Raw genomic sequence first — 19,785 nt, forward strand, 5'->3', positions numbered from 1 at the left:
ATACATTCAATAGAGTGTCAGACAAAAACCAAACAGGATTTGAAATCAATATGTCATCTCTCAGACAATATATATATATAAACAATTGTGCTCATTTAACCTGAATTTTACTTCTTTCTATTGTTCTATCTTTTTAGATTAATTTTGAAGGCACTTAAAATGTTGATATGCACTTATGTTGATGTTAATTTTCAGTTGTTAATATTTCTTTGCTTGCAGCTTTCAGATGTTGACCTATCAAAGCCCATCTATTTAATGTCATTTGGTTTCTAAAACTTTTATTCTAGTAACAACCATTCTTTAAATGGATTTTGTTTTTTAGAACAGTTTTAGGTATATAGAAAAATTGAGTAGACAGAGATCCCAAGTATATCACACCCAGTGCCACCTATTATTGACATCTTACATTAGTGTAGTATATATGTTACAATTAATTAACCAGCGCTGAGGCATTATTATTAACTAAAGTCCACAGTTTACTCAGTTTTCCTTCATTTTACATAATGTCCTTTTTCTGTTCCAGGATGCCATCTAGGATAGCACATTCCATTTATTGTCGTGTCTCCTTGGGCTCCTCTTGATTGTGACAGATTCTCAGACTTTGCTTTTGATGGCTTTGACAGTTCCGAGGATTCCTAGTCAGATATTTGTAAAATGTTCTCCATTGGAATTTACCTGTCGTTTTTCTCTTGATTAGACTGGGTTTATGGGTTTTGAGAGGAAGAACACAGGTAAACGGACATTTTCATCACACAATATCAAGGGACTAAGGGTCTGTGCTTCAGCATGACTTAATCACTGTCCGGGCTGACCTTGATCACTGGCTGACATAGTGTTCCTCAGGTTTCTCCACTGTGGAGGTACTCCTGCCTGCTTCCTTCCTTTCCGTATGTGCTTTTTGGAGGGAAGTCACTACGCACGGCCAACGTTTATGCAGTGGTGGGGAATTATGCTCCCCCTCCTTGAGGGTAGAGTAGATACATAAATTATTTGGAATTCTTCTGCAAGGGAGATTTGTCTCTTCTCCCTCCTTTATTTATTTATTATATCATTTATTTATCAGTATGGACCCATGGATATCTATTTTATACTTTGGGGTTATAATCCAATACTGCTTATTTTCTTGCTCAAATTTTTGCAGCTTTGGCCATTGGGAGTTATTTAAGCAGCCTCCTGTGTCCCTTTGGCACTTCGACATAATATCCTCATCTGCGCGCGCGCGCGTGTGTGTGTGTGTGTGTGTTGCACTTTCTCCCTTTCTGGCACTACAAGATGCTCCACGCCATCTTGTATGTTTCCAGCTCCAGTCCTAAAATCAGTCTGCTTCTCCAAGGAACCCTGGTTCTTTTTATTGGAAAGTAGTACTAGAAACTGAGAAGTGGACACTAGGTAACATCATTTAAGGAATAAAAAATCCACAAACTTTTAAGCAAAATTAAGAAGAATCTCAAGTATGACTAAATGAAAGAATAGATGGTCATCTTAGGTTTCTTCTGTTTGCATTACATTTTTTTAATATTCTAAATTTCCATTTTTACCAATATTAGTATCATATGTATGAATAACGATTATGAGATATTTCAAATAGGTTAATATTTGTGATTGTAATTGAAATGAAAAAGAAGCTGTTGTTTTTGGTGACCTTTTACTACCAAAATAACCCAAATATGTTTGATTTTAAACTTTAGATAAATATCATGTGTCATTCATTATATCAGATAGTACATGAAATATGCTTTGATACTCTTTGGATTGTTTATATAACCGTACTCTCCTTTGATGAAAACCTTATTTGTAAAGTATAATCTGGTCTAAAAAAAATCTGTTTTCATCAGTGAATTTCAATCTATAACTGATTTATTAAGCTGTTAGACATTTATCTGGATATATATGAGTGCTTTCTAATGAATGTTTGAACTCAGTGGAAAGTATTATGGTGTTTTGTAGAGTCAGCTTGAATGAATGAAAGAATTCCTTATAATTTAAAGTGCTGGATATCTCACTAGCATACTTTTTTATGCCCTTAATCTTTAAATTCTTTCCTTAGGAAGACTGAATATGCCCATCCATTGAACCTCTTTATATCTTTTGAAATGCCAAACATTAAAATTCTTTTATCTTGTCTGTTAATTGATATGGAAAAAAGTTTCTGATTCTATACAGAGGGTAATTATTAATAAGGAAACTCACCTTCCCTTTGAAGGGAAACAGAACTACCTTGACAATTTGATTATGGCAAAATTTTGATTAATCACATGAATATATTCTAGAAACAAATCCTAATTATACTTTTAGCCATGCATTCCTTCTTGTCACATATTCAGAAAAATATGCTTTTATATTCGATTTTGGGGTGAGTCTCCAATGATAACTTTTAGAAAGAGGGGCAGCTAGGAGGAATCCTACATTATTGATATGAGGAAAGCTTAGACTTCAGTGATGAATGGTGGGGACAAAATAGAGGATGCTAGATTTGATGTTCTATCTGGATAGCCTTTTCTCTCAGTTATTCTTATAGCATTCAGGTACTGATTTTTATCTACTTTCTTATTACAACTCTACTGTCATTGCCAAGGGTTTAATTTGGAATTAAATGAGCCTTGTGCTTAAGTAATTTATTTTCATTAGTTTGCCAAAAAGTGAGTCTCATGATGGTTTTAATACTCTAAGGCAGAATGTTTACATTTTTCTTTCATTGAGTCTAAAATACTCCTTTTCAGTTTCCTTTATGTCCTACAAAATCTGAGATCAGAAGACAATATTGGAGCTGCCATCGTGAATGACAGTTTTCCTTGAATACAGAGACGGGAGCTATTACAGTTGATTTTGCTCTTCTCGTATGTTATTTCTTTAGTCAAAGACTCTCATAGAAGAACATAGTTCACTGCAGGGTTTCTATAAAGGCATCACCACTAATTAATATGGCAGGGTCTTCTCATCAGCTTTGCTTTCGTATTTCGGGTGATGTGTGGGAAATATTTTCATATTTTATGATAAATTTCACATTATTTGCTTATTAAGCTACAACTACATGCTTTTACTCCAATAGTGTGTCCAAAGACTAAAGATAAAATTGTCAACCATGAGCTTTCTATTCTTAGCTGATTTCCTATGTGTGACCATTCGAGAAAAACCCCTCTAAAATCTTGTAATTAGAAATATATAGTTTTTATTTTTTCAATAAAATGGAGATTAGAGCTGATTTCCCTTTTTATGTTAAAGAAGAGCTTTTAAAAAGGTGAGCATATTTGAACTTTTAGATAAATTAGAGTTTCATAAAGCAGATTTATATAATTTTGTAAATAAATAGTGAATGAAAACATGAAGGAACACTGTCTATTCAATAATTGACATGAAATGTGTCGGATAAAAAATTTTAGGGTGCAGTAATTTTCCTATTTCTAATTCTGCTTTTGGAAGGAAGTTGTAGTCAGGAAAGTGTTTCTCTCGAACATAAGTCATTGCTTTCAAATGTGCTTTGCATGGAGAGAAAGGGAGACCGGCAGAAAATGTGATATAAAACTGACTAGGCCCAGTTTCTGTGTATGATGACAACCAAGTTATTTTTAAATGGCCTTGGAGTTGTGCAATATTGTTTAATTTATGAGCCTTCATGGGATATTGGGTGTGAGAATTTATCATAACGGGATTTAAAATGTGTGAGATAATGACTTATGGTTTGAAGGTCAGAATTAGTTTAAGAATCATTAATTTGAATGCCTACAAATATCAAGCTCTCTATTAATCTCTGAGGATTCAAAGATGGCAGTTATATTCCAGATCTAAAGAGTGCTTTTAGGTAATGTTATCTTAATTTTGTATCCCAACTGGTATGCATTGTGTTTTTATCTGATTTTCTTGTGAAATTAAGAGATTCTCTACCAAAATTAAGGCAAGAATCACAAAACAATTGTAGGTAGGTTGAATTGCGGCATGGAAAAGTATTTTTTAATGTTGAGAAACAATGATTATTAAAAAATATCTACAGTAAATACTAAATATAGAAAAGTATAGGAAGAATCAGATACGTGCCCACAACCAGAATTTAGATTTGTTAACATTATTTGTATATTTGTTTCAAAAATTTTTTTTAACTCAAGAAAGGTAAGTTTAGTCATATCAGATTGTCAAACCTTTTAGTTTTTTCCAATAAACTTTTTGGGGCTGTGAATAAATAGCAACCATTCAAAAAATTGGAATTTTCTCCAATTCTCTTTTTTTACTTAGATTAGTTTGAAATATATTCTTTTCACTTTAATTTTCATTTTGATTATCAAATGAGATCCAGCATCTTTTCAAGTATTTGTTGGTGTCTTTTCTCTGAATTTCCTGTCTATACTTTTAAATCTATTTTTTTCTGTTGGGTTATTTACCTTTTGTGATTCATATTTAGGAGACTAATTCTTTTTCTGGGAACAAATCCTCTGTCTTCTCTGTATTGCAACAAGACTTGCATATTTCAATCCTGAATTCTACTTATTATAAAGATCTCAATTCCTTTGTAGCCTGACCTTCCTGACACTCGTTTATTATACTAAGAATTCAATTTGTCCCAGAGCCTGGGAGAAAGCGTTATTTATGTTTCATTATGGTTTATTCATTTAGAATGAAGAAAATATGCCATAAAACTTTGTGAAATGAAAGCCAGAGTCCAACAGTATTTTTAATATCAGTACTAAGAATTAGACTTGTCTAAATATGTGGTGATTCTCAACCTCAGCTGCATTAGCAGCTTCTATGGAGATTTTAGTCAGACTAGGGCATTGATATTTTTTTAAAGCTCGCAATTGATATTGATGGTCCTTTAGGTCTGAAAACTATCATTTAAGGCTCTATGATTCTTCTCCTTCCCAAATGTTTTTCTAGACAAAATAGAATATGCAGATCTCCGAGAGCACAGGCTCTCTTGCCTCTCACAGGTCTATCTCCAGGGCATACGAGAGGAGTACCTGCCACATACAGCAGCCTTAATGATATGTGGAATGAACTGATCATGTTTTTGTTATTAAATTGCAATCTTTTTTTTTTTTTTTGAGGAAGATTAGCCCTGAGCTAACTGCTGCCAGTCCTCCTCTTTTTTGCTGAGGAAGCCTGGTCCTGAGCTAACATCCGTGCCCATCTTCCTCTACTTTATATGTGGGACGCCTACTACAGCATGGTGTGCCAAGTGGTGCCATGTGCACTCGGGTTCCAAACCGGTGAACCCCAGGCCGCCGAGAAGCGGAACATGCGAACTTAACTGCTGGGCCACCGGTCTGGCCCCTACAATCATTTTCTAATGCTCCCAGTCAAAGGTTATACTCAGATCATGTTTACGTTTCCCAAATTTTGAAGTTGCATCTTCTATGTGTGGATTTTTACTAGTTTTAATTTTCAGGTTTGTGGTGGTAACTCATCAGAACCCTCATGCCTTATCTCGGAAATACTTTTGTTGAATCAATTTGATACACCAAGCCAAAAACAAAGAAATGCTGAGGCTAATTGTGTGGTCACTTGGCTCCTAGTTGTAGCTCAGTAAAAATTTCTTTCTTTTTTTTGGGGGGGGGGGGGGAAGATTAGCCCTGAGCTAACATCTGCTGCCAATCCTCTTTTTGCTGAGGAAGGCTGGCCCTGAGCTAACATCCGTGCCCATCTTCCTCTACTTTATATGTGGGATGCCTACCACAGCATGGCTTGTCATGTGGTGCCATGTCTGCAGCTGGGATCTGAACCGGCGAACCCCAGGCCGCCAAAACAGAACGTGTGCACTTAACCACTGCGCCACCGGGGTGGCCCCAAATTTCTTAATTTGATTTAATCCATAAATCAGAGCATAGAATAAAACGTTTTCCATGCTTTCTTTTCTTTCACCTTATTTTTAAGGCCATCCCTACAGGAACCGTGAATGAGGTTAGAAGAGAGGTTTGGTTTTACCAGAATCCCATTTTTATGGGTGTTAATTTTTAAGAAAATTTTATGAGATGGCATTAAAGAGACTTGGAAGTTGCCATTTCAAACTTAGACTGATACTTCAAAAGTGATAGCCAATCACGAGGCCTTAGAAATTCTTCCACTTTAAGCATTTTAACGTCAATTTCCTTTTACCTATTAGTTGATTTTCCTTTTAATAGTGTCACTTATTTAGCCCTTACGACTTTACCATTGTTAGAATGAATGTGTGAGAGCTTCTCACTTCGGAACTTCCTTAGTGTCTCTCTCTCTTTTTTTTATTGAAGTATAGTTAACATACAATATTATGTAAGTTTCAGGCATACAACATAGCGATTCGATATTTGTGTGCATTACAAAATGATCACTATGATAAGTCTAGTAACCATCCAAAGTTATTACAGTACTATTGACTATATTCCCTATGCTGTACATTGCATCTCTGTGACTTATTTCTTTTATAATTTTTATAAGTTTGTGCTTCTTAATCCTCATCACCTCTTTTGCCCTTCTTCCTACCTCCCTCCCCTCTAATGACCACCAGTTTCTTCTTTGTATCTATGAGCTTGTCTTTGTTTTGTTTTGTGTGTTCATTTGTTTTGTTTTGTAGATTCCATATATATGTGAAAACATACAGTATTTGTCTGTCTCTGTATGAGTTATTTTACTTAGCATAATACCCTCAACATCTATCCATGTTGTCACAAATGGCAAGATTTCATTCTTCATGGCTGAGTAATACTCCATTGTGTATGTGTGTGTGTGTGTGTATATATATGCCACTTCTTCTTTATTCATTCATCTATCGATGGACACTTTGGTTGCTTCCATATCTTGGCTACTGTAAATAACGCTGCGGTGAACATAGGGGTGCATATATCTTTTTGAATTAGTATTTTCATTTTCTTTGGATGAATACCCACAAGTGGAATTGCTGGATCATATGGTGGTTCTATTTTTAATTTTTTGAGTAATCTCCATACAGTTGTCCGTACTGCCTGCACCAATTTACATTCCCACCAACACCGTTCACTTTTCTCTGCTTTGCCAACACTTGCTACTTGTTGTCTTTTTGATAATAGCCCTTATGGCAGGTCTGAGGTGATATCTCATTGTGGTTTTGATTTGCATTTCCCTGATGATTAGTGATGCTGAGCCTCTTTTCATGTGTCTCTTGCCATCTGTATGTCTTCTTTGGAAAAATGTCTATTTAGTTCCTCTGCCCATTTTATAATTGGATTGTTTTTTTTTTTGGATATTGAATTTTATGAGTTCTGTATATATTTTGGATATTAGCCACTTATGAGCTATATCATTTGCAAATATCTTCTCCCAATTGTTAGGTTGTCTTTTTGTTTTGTTGATCGTTTCCTTCGCTATGCAAAAGCTTTTTAGTTTGATGTAGTCACATTTTTACTTTCGTTGCCATTGCCTGAGGAGAGAGATCCAAGAAAATATTGCTAAGACCAATGTCAAAGACCTGACTGCCTTTGTTTGTGTCTGAACTTTAGTGTCTCTTGATCTTAGTTATGTCAGTTGTTTAAAAGAGAAACTGTATGTGACAATGTTTTAAAATGTAAAATACATCATAAAGTAATGCTAGCATTTTATTACTACTTACGTTTTTTCATTTTTGTCATTTTCTCAGTGTTTAGTCTCTTACATAATATTTATCATTGAACAGTTTTCATTACTCACATCTTTATTTTGTAGTTTATTGTATTTAAATATTTTTCCAGCATAATAAAAACTAGAGTTGCTTTTATCACGTCTTCAATCTTAATGTTTTATTTTGGTAATAATTTATTAACATTTAATAGATTAAAGATGTTTTTATTAAAACTTAATGAATAAGGTAGTTTTGCCTTATGACATTTCTATCTTTAGTAGTAAAATGGAATTACATAATTATTAAGGCTCACTTCTGGAGTTTCATGACCAGCAAAGAAATCCAATATTTCCTTCCCCGTGCAGTTCTCTTACTTCTTTGCCTCTCTTTCTGCCTGGGTACAGCTGTTGTTGTAATGCCTTCTTCCTCTCTTCCTCTCCACTCGCTCCCACCAGAAGATAGTTGTAATAGAATGGCTTAGTTACACTTAGTACACTTAGATACAAAATGTACTTTTGGTATAAACTCAAAATTAAATTGTTTTTCAAGATCAGTCTTCTCTATTCGTGAGATCTTGTCTCATTCATCTTTGCCAAATGCTATGTTTCTTTCTTGTGTAATCTAAGACTACTCAATTACGTGATTGATTCATCAAGTTATTGCAACTTTTAACATATGGTTTTGTGTTAGGTTTTTTTTTCTAAAATCAAGAAATTTTAGGACTATTGTTGAGTAGAATTTCAGAAGGGTGAAAGAAAGGTTTGCGAAAGTTATTTTTAGATGATAATGAGGCTATTGACCATTTCATTTTGCCAGAACAGACCTGAAAGTTGAAGACTGGTGATGGCTGATATGTTACTCCTCCTATGGTTAAAATTCCCTACAGCATTACGTGAATTAATTTTGAGCAAAAGTCTGCCACATGTTTTAAAACACTGGGGCAGTTAATTCTGTGAATTTAGCATTGTGTGATCTGATGTTAATGAACAATCCTACCTCTTAAAATTGTCCATAATTTTCCTATTTGCTGCTTTTCATTTTCCTTATTCTGAATTTTTAACTTCCAACCTCCTTTTCCTTTACTTCTTTTATACTCAGGATTACCCCTCTTTAGATATTTAAAATGTTTTTCAAAATAATTTTGAAATGAAAAGTGGATATATCACCAAAAAAACCCTCAATGAGTTACAAACTTCTTGTTTTGTAGAGAAAAAAACTTCCAAGTTCTTAGAGTAAGGTCCCATTAATGATTTTGAAAGTTGGGAATAACACAATCTGTGTTACAAAGGGCTGGCTCACCAGTTAGGAGGAGACCATTGTGGTAATCCAGGTGTTGGCATTTTGGACTAGAGTGATGATAGAAGAGATGGAGAGAAATGGACCAATTTGGGATATGTTTTGAAGTGAAAGTGAGAGGACTTGGTAAGGGATGGACTGTGGAGGGAAGGAGAGAGGCTGTGAAGAAGAAACTGATTACATAGTGTTACCGTCTGTGAGGTGGTGATGATTGGAGGAGAAGCCATTTCGTTTCTGGAGGATAAGAAATCACATTCTATTTTGTGCATTTTTGAGTGTGAGATACTTAAGTGAATATGCCCAACAGGCAATTGAATAAATGACTATGGATGTGAGGGAAGGTTATGGTGGGGTTAGTAACATATATTAATAATTTTAAAAATCATGAACCTTCTTGAGATCATTAGATCCAGAGTAGAGAGAGAGCTGATGGTCCATGACCAGTGGCTTCCAGCAATTAGGGGAGGAGTGACTGAGGCAGTCTGAGGAGGCAGTTTAGTATAGAATACACAGAGTCTGTTTTGATAGAAGTTGTACGTGCTGAACATATATTGTTCTTTGCGGGGTTTTTATTGAGATATAATTGACATTAAACATTGTATTAGTTTTAGATGTGCAGCATGATTTGATATGTGTATATAGTGCAAAATGATTACCACAATAAGTTTAGTTAACATCCATCACCACACATGGTTGCGAAAAATTTTGTCTTTTTCTTGTGATGACAACTTTTAAGATCTACTCTCTTAGCAACTTTCAAATATGCAATACAGTGTTGTTAACTATGGTCACCGTGCTATACTTTACATCCCCAGGGCTTATTTACCTTAGAACTGGAAGCTTATACCTTTTGACCACTTTCACTCCTTCAACCATTTCACCCCCCCTGCCTCTGGCAACCACCAATTTGTTCTCTGTATCTATGGTTTTGTTTGTTTGTTTGTTTTTTTAAGATTCCACCTATAAGTGAATCACACAGTATTTAACTTTCGCTGTCATACTTATTTCACTTAGCATAACACCCTCAAGGTCGATACATGTTGTTGCAAATGGCAGGATTTCCTGATTTTTTATGGCTGAATAATATTCCATTGTGTGTGTGTGTATGTGTGTGTGTTAACAGATAGATAGATAGCACATTTTCTTTATCCATTCATGTGTTGATGGACACTTAGGTCATTTCCATGTCTTGCCTATTGTAAATAATACTGCAATGAACATGGGGGTGAAGAGATCTTTTTAAGATAGTGATTTTGTTTTCTTTGTATAAATACCCAGAAGTGGAATTGCTGGATCATACTGTAGTTCTATTTGTAATTTTCTAAGTAAACTCCACACTGCTTTTCATAGCAGCTGCACCAATTTACATTCCCACTAATAGTGCAAAAGGGTTTCCTTTTTTCCCACATCCTCACCAACACTTGTTATTTCTTATCTTTTTGATAATAGCCATCCTCTTGGTGTGAGGTAAGATCTCATTATGATTTTGATTTGCATTTCCCTAATAGTTAGTGGTGTTGAGCACCTTTTCATGTACCTGTTGGCCATTTGGATGTCTTCCCTGGAAAAATGTCTCTTCAGCTCTTCTGTGCACTTTTTAATCAGATTGTTTGTTGCTTTTTTTCCCTATTGAGTTGTATGAGTTTTTTATATATTTTGGATATTAACTTGCTATCAGATATGTGATTTGCAAATATTTTCTCTCATTCAATATGTTGCCGTTTCTTTTTTTTTTTTAAGATTTTATTTTTCCTTTTTCTCCCCAAAGCCCCCCAGTACATATTTGTATATTTTAGTTGTGGGTCCTTCTAGTTGTGGCATGTAGGATGCCGCCTCAGCATGGCCTGATGAGTGGTGCCATGTCTGCGCCCAGGATCCAAACCAGCGAAACCCTGGGCTGCCGAAGCGGAGCACGTGAACTTCACCACTCGGCCACGGGGCCAGCCCCTGTCTTTTCTTTTTGTTCATGATTTCCTTTGCTTTGTAAAAGCTTTTCAGTTTGATGTAGTTCTGCTTGTTTATTTTTGCTTTTTTTGCCTTTTGTGGATTGTTTTTTAAATTAAACATTTGGCATACCCATTGTACGGTTTCAGGCACCATTTTGAAAGTCATTGAGTAAGACAGTCCTATACAATTTCAGAAGGTGTGCGGTAAGAGATTATGAATCATTAAAGATGGGATATAGTGTCCATCCTTCCCCCTCCCTCACTTCCTCTTCAGGACTTAGATTGTTTCAGGTCGATAAATTCTTACTCAAGTTGAAGGAGTTTGCCACAAAATTCTCATTAACTGTAATGCGCTTTGGCCTTCCTCTCACTATTTTCTGTCTTTCTCTTGAAATAAGTAAGTCCATTATTAAAGTCATTTTATTTTTAAAAAGTTGTCATCAACATGAAAAATTTGGGACTCATGAGGAGTGTTGTTAGAGTTTTGATGTCACTGGTGTCAGTGACAACATGGTGTTGCAGATGAAAACCTGGTTTATAATTCTGCAAGTAGATTCAAGACAATGAGAAATGGGGACTGGCATAGACTTAGTTAAATGCTATTTTTCCTTTGAGTCAAGCAGAATCCTGTCATACTCCATATTTTTTGGCATGGCTTCTCTTTGTTTAACCAGGAATCTAAACTATAAAATGAAAGAATACAGTCTAATATATATATATATATACACACACACACACACACACACACTATGTCCCATGCAGAGTGCTAACTACTACTTTTACACTGTAGTCTCATTTTAACCTGATACCAGTTCTGGGAGGGAAATATATTCAGCCCATTTTATAGAGGTCAAGCAATTGAAGCTTTGGTTATTGGTATTTTAGAGAGGAAGAAGAAAAGATACTCATCAAAAGTTATATACCAAGTAGGATTCCACAGTCAATTTTTTCAGGTTAAAATTTCCCTAAGCATGTTTAAAAGGAGATGGAAATGAAGTCATGTATTTGAGCCCTATTGCTATGTTTTAAACTCTCCCTTTAAAAATTTTTTTCATCTCTAAATGTTAAGTGAACTGTTCCCATGCTGTATTGATGCTAATCGTAATTATTTTCCCTTCTCTTTTGGTTTCAGAGGAAGAACTTGTCTCTTTTTCTCAGCATTAGTTTGTTAACTTTCTGGGGGACTTCCCTTTTGGGTGCCCGTTTATACTGGATGGGAAACAAACCACCAAGCTTTTCCAACTCTGACAACCCAGCTGCTGATTCGGATAGCCTCTTGGCTCGCACGCTCACCTTCTTCTACTTGCCAACCAAGAACCTCTGGCTGTTGCTATGCCCAGATACCCTCAGTTTTGATTGGTCAATGGATGCCGTGCCTCTGCTCAAAACAGTTTGTGATTGGAGGAACCTACACACTGTGGCCTTCTATATTGGACTCCTCTTCCTTGCCTACTATGGTTTGAAGAGCCCAAGCGTAGAAAGAGAATGCAGCGAGAAATTTGTAACAAATGGCAAGCAGAATGCGAATGGACATAGCTGCCATTCAGATGTGGAGTACCGAAACTCAGAGATTAAGCCCAGCTTTGCATCCAAAGTGGAAAATGGCATTAAAAATAATGCATCACAGAGAATACAACTTCCTTCTACTGAGAACATTGTTGTTCTGTCTTTATCGTTGTTAATAATACCCTTTGTTCCTGCCACGAACCTGTTTTTCTATGTCGGCTTTGTAATTGCAGAGCGAGTATTATATATTCCTAGTATGGGCTTCTGCCTCCTCATTACAGTGGGTGCCAGAGCCCTATACGTCAAAGTCCAAAAGCGGTTTCTCAAAAGCTTGATTTTTTATGCTACAGCTACATTAATTGTTTTCTATGGACTCAAGACTGCAATCAGGAATGGAGACTGGCAGAATGAGGAAATGCTGTATAGATCAGGGATAAAAGTAAACCCAGCTAAAGGTAATATTTTATTTTCTGCTTTTGCCTGGACAGTTTACTCTTTCTGCCTTTTTCTATCTTTGCTTCTTGCCTTAAACACAGTATTAAGGAGGAAGAGGTCTTTTTATGCAATGTCCATATCTTTCTTTCTTTTTATTTATTTTGTTTTTATTTATTTATTTATTTATGTTTTGAGGAAGATTAGCCCTGAGCTAACATCTGCTGCCAATCCTCCTCTTTTTGCTGAGGAAGACTGGCCCTGAGCTAACATCCACGCCCATCTTCCTCCGCTTTATATGTGGGACGCCTGCCACAGGGCTTGACAAGCAGTGCCATGTCCACACCCGGCATTTGAACCAGCGAACCCCGGGCTGCCAAAGCAGAACATGTGAACTTAACTGCTGCGCCACCAGGCCAGCCTCTCTTTTTATTTTTTTAAGAGGTGAGCCTTACACTTATTTAGAGACACAACTAACATTCCATATTTGGAATAGGGAAGTATTTTTCTATGTTCCTGACTACATTTGTCCAGGGGAATTAGACCTCCTGTTGTCTAAAAATATTGATTATCATAAGAATTTAGAAAAATGCTTGGTTTCCGCATTTTAAACTTCTGATATGGACATCATCTTTTTCATCATGTAATAAAAGTCAGGTTATCCCACTTAAGTATTCTATAGCTTTTCTGTTTTCCAAGCACTGCCTGAGGAAATACCATGAGACTTACACTGACATGTTTAAAATATTTGGAAGTAAGGCTATGTCTGAATCTTGGAACTGTGTCTCTAGGTGTCAGTGTGGGTGCATGCCGGTGTGAGTCACCCTTAGCTCTGCAGAGCCTAAATAATCTGAGTGTTGCCAAGCAGTTAGCACATTCTTATTTAAGAGTTCGTAAGTCCCTTAGGGAAATAAACGTCTCACTCTACAGTGAGAAGATTGATCATACTTTTCGTGATTGTTTTTGATTTAGAAAATTATTTTAGCAAATCTCAGAATCTATAGCCAGAGTAGAAAGTTGTCTCCTTTAAAGCATAAATGGTCAAAAGCTGTTACAGTGATTTCTCTGGGTTAGGCAATGAAATGGTGGTGGAAGCTAGAGGGCAATTGAATGAAAATAAGGTACATTTTAAGTGCAGAAATATATCATAGTAAATGGTGCCAAATAGTCTTGTTCTTCATAAGCCATCTTTTAGTTATTTATCTTTTAAATTATCATTGCTTGCATAGCATTTGAACTGGGCTTTTCCTATTTTTTCTCTACAATTCTGTATCAGTATTCAAATAATGAAAGTGTAAAACTGTTCCAAATGTATGGAGTGGCCTGCTGATACAAATCAGGGTAGACATGCAAAGATCTAGACATCCCAGAAGCAATTCTGGCGTCCTTATCTGATTACCAGTTAAGTCAAGAGTTCAGTGAGCAGCTACACATTTCTTTAAGCCAAGGAACTAATTGTTGATATTTATAATGCTTAATAGATTACAAGGATTTTAATGGGAGTAGAAACATTAAAATTAGCTACTGCATAGCATAGAATTCTTCAACTCTCATGGAGAAATCTTTACTATGTGACTTTTGTAGGTAGTGAATGCTGCACAGTTTATTGAAAGCCAGAACACAAATCTGGCTGTAAAAATTGTTGAAATCAGTTCTCACAGAATGCTTTTCAGCTAGTTTTTCTTCACTGGTAGATATGAGTATATAAAACAAGGTTATGTTGCCAGGTTATTTTCCTGTCGTTTAAAACAGATACATGGTAAGGAATTAAAAGAAAAAATACAGCATATTAATTTCATCACAGGGTTGTTCTGAGGATTTATTAAATTTATTGGTTAAATTTCAGGTTAAACTACTGTAACAAAGAACCAAGATACCAGTGGCTTAAATAAGATAGAGCTTTATTCTTTCATGCGACAGCCTAAGTATGTGCAGCCCAGAGCTGATAAGATGGCGCCATGGGTTTTCAAGATCTGTGCTCCTTCTCTTTTGTTCCCTTGCCATCTTAGTAGTGTCACCCTGTCCATGTGGTCCAAGATGGCTCATTATCACATCAGCACTTCAGCTACAGGAAGACAAAGAGAAAGGGCAAGTGGTGGGTGTTCCCATTTTCTTTAAGAACATATCACAGAAATTGCACACACCATGTTGGCTCGCAGACTATTGGCCACACCTAGCTGCAAGGAAGGCTGGGAAATGTTGTCTTTATTCTGGAAAGCCAAGTACCCAGCCAAATTTTATTACTCTTGAAGAAGGGGAGGGCAGACTCTCAGATGCTAGAGTATGGGTAGCAGTCTCTGTTCCAGAGTAGGTGAAAGCATTTTATAAACTCCTAGATATTTTCCAGCTTTAGCTACTATACTGTTGACACTTATGATTCTGATTTTGATTGTTATTTTGGTGACATGGTGAAAATGCTTGATCAATTCTTCATGCATCCATTTCCTCAGTAAAACTAATTATTAAGCATTTCCTTGATTTTTGATATGTTTCTTTTATCGAAACTGAAGTGGGTTCCCTCATGGAGAGTTAAATCAGACTCTGCACCGGAAGTAGTTGTCTCACAAATTAAGGTATATTTGCAGCAAATAGGAGACCATGAGGAATCATTTCCAGAGTCATGGTGTCCCCAGACAAGGGGAAGCAGGGACATTTATTTCAGATGGGGGATGAATATTCAAAAGGGAGCCGTGGGTATTTGCTCGCGCAGGCTCAGTTGGAAAACATGCTTCCACATACACTGCAGGTTGAGGTAATGAGGCCTAAGCTCCTCCTGGAGCGATCTTAGCATTAAAAAGAAGGCAAAGGTCATGTCACTCATGTGGTGAGTCTTGGTCTAGTTCAGGTGAGTGATTGTTGCCTCTCCTTAACATAACAAAGGGCAAAAACCAATTTGGAACAACAGTGAAAAGCTTCCAAACCCACTCTTGAATTCCCTGGGGCGACTAGTCTGTGACATTTCCATGTCTCCTTCCCAATACTTAAGAAGTGCTATAGTATTCAGGTATTCCAGATTTTATTAGTTGAATGGATACATGACTGACCAGTATTATAAGTCCTCCGAGACATGAAAAATTGAATTCCTGGACCCCTCATCATCACCTGCACCCCAGCCAATGCTTTAACTTATAGCCTTTACCATCTCAGTTGATGGCAACTCTGTCTTCCCAGCAGCTCTGGCTAACTCTTTGGAGTCATCCATACCTCTTCTTTTTCTTTCACATCCTACATGCATTTCATCAGCAGATCTTCTCTGCTCTGTCTTCAAAAATATATCCAGAACTCCAACACTTTTTACCACCTCTACTGCTGCCACCACGGCCCAAGCCGCCATCATTGTTCATCGGATTATATTACTAAACGCCTCTTACTTGATCTCCCTGCTCTTCTTTTCTTGCCTTTTGGCATACCTTGTAATGTTGTGTTGAAAGTCAGACCTGATGTATCAGGTACTAGGCACTAAGATGAATAGGCTTAGTGTAGGTTTAATGTTAATCTGTGTAGGAATGGACTAGGTTTAATGTTTGCTGTTACTGTAGGTACCAGAGGCTTCCTGTATGCCTGTGTCTTTGTTCTGGCCTCCCCATGTTGTCTTTGGGATCCTATGAGCACACAGAGTCTGTTTTGTATCTCCTTCTGCTGTGATCCACTGTTATTATCCCAGAGCCTTGTTGGTGTGTTGGTAAAATGTGGGGGAGGGGAAGTGGTCTCTTATTTTCTGATTAAATCCTAGTGTCTCTGGGCTGTGACCTTCTTGAGTGTTTCTTAGCTTCCCCTACCTCCCCTTCCAGGTCAGACAGGAAGGCTAGAGGGGGCTGGAGGGAGAGGAATGCCCGTCCCCCGCAGCTCTGGGACAAGGCTTTGCTAAGGTAGTTCTCCTGGCGAGTAGACCTTTGTTATGGAGAAGGATCAAGGCCTATTTCAAAAGGTTTATTTTTCCCTTCCTTCTGCAAAGCCAGCAAGGCATCTTTCTTAGCTCTCACTGTGAGAAACTTGTGGGGTCCCTGGAGGCAAAACCCACAAAGGGTTAGAAGCCATCAGGACTTTCTCACCCTTAATTAAGCTAGTCCACATTCAGCCTCCAGGAGCTCCTCACAATTGCCAGGTAATTGTCCCCATCAGTTTCAGTCTCCACAGCTTCTGCTCCAGCTAATCTCATCTCTGCTGTGACTCGGGATCTGCCTGTCTCTCCAGGTGATGTTTTGCCCTGCAACCTCAGTTCACTGACGGTTCCAAGAGAAGTCATTGATTTTTCAGTTTGTTTAGCTTTTTCTTGTAAGAATGGCAGTGACAACTTCCAAGCTCTTTACATGTCTGTGCTGTACGTCTGCTTTCATTTTTACATCCTTAGAGTCTACATTTAACTGGCAGCTCTAATGACCCTTTGGAAACACAGGCCAGAGGATGGCATTCACTGCCCCTGGTCCTCCTCCACTGGCTCCCATTTCTCTCAAAGTCAGAGCACGCAGTCAGGGCCTCCACCCTGTGGTTCTACCAGCCTTCCCCTCGCTTACTCCAATTCAGGCCTCCTGCCCCCTTTGACGGGTCTCCTCTATGCCATGTAAGCTCCTGCCTCAGAGCTTTTGCTCTCGTCCTTGCTTCTTTGTGGAGTGTATTTCCCGGGATATTCTCACCTCCGTCTCCCTCACCTCCTTCAGGTCTTTGGTCAAATGTTGCCGTATCTTTTAGGTGCTTTATGAAAAATTGGCTACCCTTTAAAAAATTGCAGCTACCTCTCTGCTTTATCCAGCATTCTCGATCCTCTTTCCATGCTTTGTTTTTCTCATAACACTTACTATTCGACATACTGTATTTTCATGTTTATGTGTTTGTTGTCTGAATGTGTTATCAGCATACACTAGAATGTATGACACAAGCAGGCAGGGATTTTTGCCCTTTTTAATGCCATATATGTGGCAACTAGGACAATGTCTGGTAGAGAGAAGGCATTCAGTAATGAATACATTGAGTAGTAAATGTTAAAGCTATAATTCTTCTCCTTAGAGAGCTTATAATCTGTTGAGATAAGATATATATGTATTAAAGAAGGCAAAATTGTGAAAAACATTATGCTGCTGATATACCAGGTACCGAGGCATGCTTATATTATAGGAAGAGGGATTGAATTGGGAGTGGAGTTCATTTTGAATTCCATGACCACCTTCTGTGACATATGCTTCCATTTGATACAAGGCAAAGCTCTTCAAATCCAGGTTCCTTATTTTTTCCATCTATAACACGCTAATATTAATTCTGGCTACAGTTACTTCCTTAGCAATTATGAAACTGGTAGTAATCTTCCTTAAGGCCGATTTTTCTTAGTCTGTTATGTTATTGGAGCCTAGCAAAAGATTAGAAACACTTTAAGTCAGTCTTTCGTAAGGTTGTCTGAGATTACAGTTATTTCCTCGAGTTAGGTTTTTTCTCCTTCTTTGAAAGCCTTTGCAAATTTTGGAGTACTTTAGTCTACTGTGTGCTTTAACAGAGTATGATTTTAAGCCTCATGGAGCATTATACATTAAAGCTGCTGCCTTCAGTAATGGGTCCTCTAGACAGCTGCCACTCATTAACTGATTGCATGCAAATGATGATGGGCAAAGCCTGTCATAGTGACTGTGCTGCTAATTTATGCTTTAAATCTGGATAGTGGAGAAATGATAGCTGATTTGGACTGTGTAAACCACAAGTCCTGTCTCATTATGTGGTTGATAATGTCAGGAAAATAGTAGATATAGAAGATTACGGTAGTTTGCTGATTTCACAATGACTCTGCATTTTTGTGCTTAGGAAAGAGGAAATTTTCCCTGACGACTGCTTTAATGAGCAGTACATAATATTTGAAAGTGTTTTTTTGTGTATGTTTAAAACAACATATTTTCTAAGCATGTTGATTAGTATTTGCTTGAAAAGAGCATTTCTTACTTTATTACAAAGTGGTTAAATGTATGATCACCCTTCTTCTTGGCCTCCAGCCTCATCTAAATCCCCGCGTCCTTGGCCCTTTGCAGGATTTGGCACCATTCATCTCTGGTACTATGGCTTTCAAGGCTCTACACAATTTGACTCTGTCGTTTTCCACAGATGTCGCTTCTACAGTTTTGTCTCCTCCCTAAATTGATTCATTCTTCAAGGTTCTGCCCAAAAATTGCATTTATTTTCCTTCCTGTATGGAATCTAGAACACCACCTGGTATAAAGTATGCGGTCAATAAATGTGTCATTGACTTTCTAAGTTATTTTCCTCGTGACTTCATATCTATGTGGAACTTCTCCACCTGGGTGATTTACTAGCATCTCCAACTCATTGTAAACCAACTGCTTGCTGATCTTTTTATTAATTAAGGTCATAAGCACAGACTAGCAAAGTTATTATAAGTAGAGGAATGAGCACACACACACACAAAAGAGTGACAGTGTGCAGTCAGCATATCTGGTATATGAAGGGCATTTAAATTATTTTAAGCCATACATTAAAAAACAAGTGGTTCTTTAGAATGGTTGGTTTATTAACTCTATATAATTTTGCTTTAAAAAACATGTGACTATGATTTTTCATTGTTTGAAAACAGTTTCTTAAAAAACAATGAGGGACAATTAAGCAGGGTTAATCCAAGGAAAATTTCTTAACAAGCTAAAGTGTATTTTAGTGATGCCTGTTTCTAATGTAAATATCTGAGATAATAGATATAAAAATGTATATGTAATGATGCCCATATTTGAAAATCTAAAGGTGATGGCCCAAGGGTTCTATATTCAACCCCTCCTTATGCAAATGATGGAATACTGCCCATTAAGATACAGAAGAACAGAGACAAAATAGTTGTTTCAGCCATGCAATGTTTGACAATTCTTCTTCCTGGATTTCCATAAAATTGATGCTTCCATTTCAGCTTCACATAGTTTTCGATTTCAAGAAACAAGTATGTTGAAGGGATATCATTTTATGTAGGAAACAACTCATAATTGAAGTGAAATCTAAACCTCTAAGCCATGTGAAGCTTGACTAATTCATCTTGGATTCTATGGTCTCAGTTTTTGTTCTCCTCTAATGGAGCGTCTTCTTTAACTA

At 37.0% G+C, this 19,785-nt stretch overlaps 1 protein-coding gene across 5 annotated transcripts in view; it reads left to right on the plus strand.

The window, feature by feature from the left end:
- Positions 1–19,785, plus strand: part of TMTC2 (transmembrane O-mannosyltransferase targeting cadherins 2) — a 393,090-nt gene that overhangs the window by 179,873 nt on the left and 193,432 nt on the right. For all 5 annotated transcript variants that reach the window (XR_011433667.1, XM_001490789.6, XM_070254222.1 and 2 more), the window contains one exon: positions 11,912–12,740. Coding sequence is in view for 4 of the 5 variants with exons in the window: in XM_001490789.6 (XP_001490839.1) it covers positions 11,912–12,740 (829 nt within the window). In the remaining variant the exon portion in view is untranslated. The remainder of the gene's footprint in view (positions 1–11,911; positions 12,741–19,785) is intronic.

Source organism: Equus caballus, chromosome 28 (genome assembly GCF_041296265.1).
Source record: "Equus caballus isolate H_3958 breed thoroughbred chromosome 28, TB-T2T, whole genome shotgun sequence".
Lineage (NCBI taxonomy): Eukaryota > Metazoa > Chordata > Mammalia > Perissodactyla > Equidae > Equus > Equus caballus.